The sequence below is a fragment of the Oculina patagonica genome, chromosome 1 (assembly GCF_052425735.1).
Source record: "Oculina patagonica isolate OP01 chromosome 1, crgOcupat, whole genome shotgun sequence".
Taxonomy (NCBI): domain Eukaryota; kingdom Metazoa; phylum Cnidaria; class Anthozoa; order Scleractinia; family Oculinidae; genus Oculina; species Oculina patagonica.
In genome coordinates this window covers 21,174,874-21,178,497 of record NC_135758.1, presented here as the reverse complement: position 1 = coordinate 21,178,497, position 3,624 = coordinate 21,174,874, and the positions used below count along the sequence as shown (strand labels likewise).

The 3,624-nt window shown below is 37.9% G+C and overlaps 1 protein-coding gene across 1 annotated transcript; it reads left to right on the top strand.

The window, feature by feature from the left end:
• The first annotated feature begins 212 nt into the window (after positions 1-212).
• Positions 213-2,483, top strand: LOC144641666 (uncharacterized). Its single transcript, XM_078500702.1, has 4 exons — positions 213-307; positions 429-503; positions 1,332-1,511; positions 2,117-2,483. The coding sequence occupies exons 1-4, from the start codon at positions 246-248 to the stop codon at positions 2,298-2,300; spliced, it is 501 nt and encodes a 166-aa protein (XP_078356828.1). The 5' UTR covers positions 213-245; the 3' UTR covers positions 2,301-2,483.
• Positions 2,484-3,624: the final 1,141 nt, after the last annotated feature.

Below are 3,624 nucleotides of genomic sequence, written 5' to 3'. Positions count from 1 at the left end.
TTACAGATAACCTGAATGCGATTGTACATTGGTAACAGCAAACGCCGGTTAAGTTAAAAAAAAAAAAAACTGAAAAAAAAAAACAATTTGATTGATTTTTACGTGAATTATTTACATAAAACAAAATGTTTATTAAACTTAACAACTGCGCGTGCTAGTTTCATTATCTGCGCGCGTCGGCTTACGTAACAATAGCTTTGCTGTCTGTTTCGTCACGTGATTTATTGGTTTGTAAGTTAATCGCCATGAACTGGCAGCATTTAACCGATTTCCTGTCAAGGTGCAAGCCAAAGAAAATTACGAAGAGGTAATTAAGTTGGCTGGTATAACTGCAGATAAATTTAATTTATTAAAAGTGTTAGTTTCCTTTGCCGATGTTTACGACACTTGAAATCCTTTAAAATTGACACGTTTCTTTTGTCTCACAGAAAAGATTTGGAAAAGAAACTCTGTAAAAAAATAAAAATTATCAAGGAATATGAAGATGAAATACTTCAAATCTGGTAAGAAAATATACAGCTGCTTCATGTTTTTGATTATTAAGAATCTTTGGATCTAAATAAATATAATTATATATATGTCTTCAGAGTTTTGGTTATGTATATTTAACGTTCGACCTGCCGTCGCGTGATCGTGTTATTAAGGCCTACGCTAATTGTACGTTTTGGCCGGTTTACATGTTACGAATTGTTGATATGATCCGATTTGACCCAGAGTTGATAAGAAAATGACTGCGCTTTAAAAAAAAATGGCCAGATCTTAAAAATCTCTTGCAGTGGTAATCTGTTGCCGATTTTCATATCCAATTTGAATAGGCAAAGAAAAGCTGGTCGATGAATCGCAGCGTGTAAATTTGCTTGGAACAAATAGGGCCGACAAATCGTAACGTGCTAATCGGCCTTTACAGACGAATCGACTGTCTCACGAAAATATTATAATATTATTGTTCTCAAAGTAGTATTCCTGGCAGTTAATTAAAAAAAATAAATGTCAACATACGGTGAAAGACTGCATTCTGATTAGTTCCTATTTTGTTAACTAAAGCTTAACCCATGCATCCTGCTTGGGTATAACTTTTGTTAGTTTATATTGTTATGGGTCACCGTGGCATAAATTGCCTGACTATAGTTAGAGCTTGCAAACAGCTTGAGAAGAGGCCACATTGCTTGAAGTAGCTAAAAGTTAACTTTGGTTAATAGTCTTGATATGACCACAGACACTGCATATTTATTAACTAGGATCAAATAGTATAAGCTTCATTGTTTTTAGAACTTGTTAAGGAGAATTGCGTTGTTTCTAGTAATTTTTATATATGTTATTGATACATTAAGGAGGAATGTAGAAGAACTGAAGTCCAAACGAGAGAGACAAACGCGATCAATGATAGCTGCAAAGGAACGATACGAGAAAGCTTCGCGAGATCGACAGTTATTGACGGAGGAAGTTCAAAAGATAGAGCACGGACTCAAAAGGGCGCATAATAAGAGGAAGAAAACCTTACTAGAAAAAATGTGAGTACTGTCACTTTTTCTTGACAAAACCATGCTTTACGACAATTTTGTTGCTACCGCCCCTATTATGGCTCGTAGTCAAACTCAGTCAGGTTTTTTCTTTTCATTTAGGAGCCCCTTCATGAATAGGAATATCTCATTTATACGACCAGAATAGGCCTTATTCGTATTCTCGGTATTGGACTGAAACTATCTTGCAATGGAGGCTAATGCGGGTAATCTTTTCAAATGCAAATTACATGAAGCTGTTTTTAATGATATTCCCCCGCATGAACCTCCATTACAAGCTAGTTCCAGTCCAATATCGAGAATACGAATATGGTCTATTAGTCGAGGAGTCGGTATTCAAGTTAATAAAGGGGTCCAATGTATATACATTGCTGAGTCGATATGTACTTACAGAAAAAGTGCATTGCTGATACATAAATTTACTGCCCTGACTTAACTGAAAGCTGAAAGCTATCTATGGCTATCCACGAGTGCACATTGTCTAAATGTAGCCTAATATGCACGGGTAAGGTGCAGAACCAAACAATACAGGGTCAAACATAACTGTTAACGCACTTTGGTGTATTTCCATAATACTGATTGTTTGCTCTTTACAGGGGGGTTAAATCGCGAGTCAAAGAACTGAAAAAGCAGAAAGATGCTATAGAACGTAAATGCGATATGCTCTGGGAGATGACGTTTTCTCCGAATCAACGCGAAGAGAGGAGAGAGTCGCGGGGAAATCTGCGTCGCACGCGCTCACAAAGTGACACGGTCTACGTGGTACAACATCCACTATGAGTTAAACGATTCCATTGAAAAGGCTTATCGGCTCATGATTGACTGTTGTCAAAGGACTATGAAATAATAGAAATGCCCATTTCAAAAAGTTAAATATTTTTGTAAACGCTCAACTTCTGGACATTAATTTCTTTCTGACCAATAAAAAATAAATTGTCAACTTAGACCTTTTTATGTTTAAAACAGTTTGAGTTGCATATCCTTGCAATGAGAAACGTAAGGTAAAGCCTGCTTCGGGTCTAGTGGCCCATACAGGCCGGAGCTAACCCCGGTTTCTGTAGCATGAAGCGACTAGGAATATTTCTATCCACTCCCCCTGGATGGGATGCTGGTCCATCACAGGGTTACCCTCCAGCAGTAGTTCGCCGGTACCTATTTATACACCTGGGTGGAGAGAAGCACTGTGAGAGTAAAGTTTCATGCCCGAGAACACAACACAATGACCTTGGCCAGGCTCGAACCCGGACCGTTCGATCCGGAGTCCAGCGCGCTAACCATTAGGCTACCGGCCTCCCGCAAAGAGAAACGTAAACTTAAAATAAAAAAGAATAAATTGTACAAAGCTGAAGAGAAAAACACACAGAGAAAAGTTGGTGAACTAGCAATTGTTCTTCACTTTAGATCCATTTTAATATGATTGATCAACACTACTAGTTCAAATTCTAACCTTATATAGAATTTCAACTGATTAATATTTTTGCACATTTCAAATGGAGGCGAGGTGTTGACTTTTTAACCCTATTCAGACCGGGCTTTTTTGGACCTTCTCAGACCGGGGGGGGGGGCTTCGGAAGCCCCCCCTATGTAACTTCCAGAATATTTAAGCAATCATCATGAAACTTATAAGATGTATTGTACGTCCGAAACTCTTTCTTTTGGTATACGTCACGTGGGATGATGACGTCACATCACGTGACAATTACATCATGATGTCAAAACAGCCGCCATCTTGGATCCGCCATCTTGGATTTCAAAATCTTTCCAAAATGCCAGAAAACCACCCAAAATCATTGCAAAGTACTCAAAATGAATAAAAATGTGCTTTAAACCTATAAAAATGTAAAAATGATGCCATTTAAGTTGATTTTTATTAACAGAAACACGCAAAATTACAAATTTGGGAAAACATGCCTGTCAAAATGCCGTTGCCATGGTAATGTCAAGTTCCTGACACATCATCCAACCCTACTAATTTGTTGCCAGATAAATTTTAGGAAAACTCAGAAAGTTTGGCAGCGTTTGGTTAAATCTTAAAAAAGTTATTAAAGTTCAAAGTCAGCGCGGGCCTCAAAAGCCCCCCCCCCCGGTCTGAATAGGGTTAATT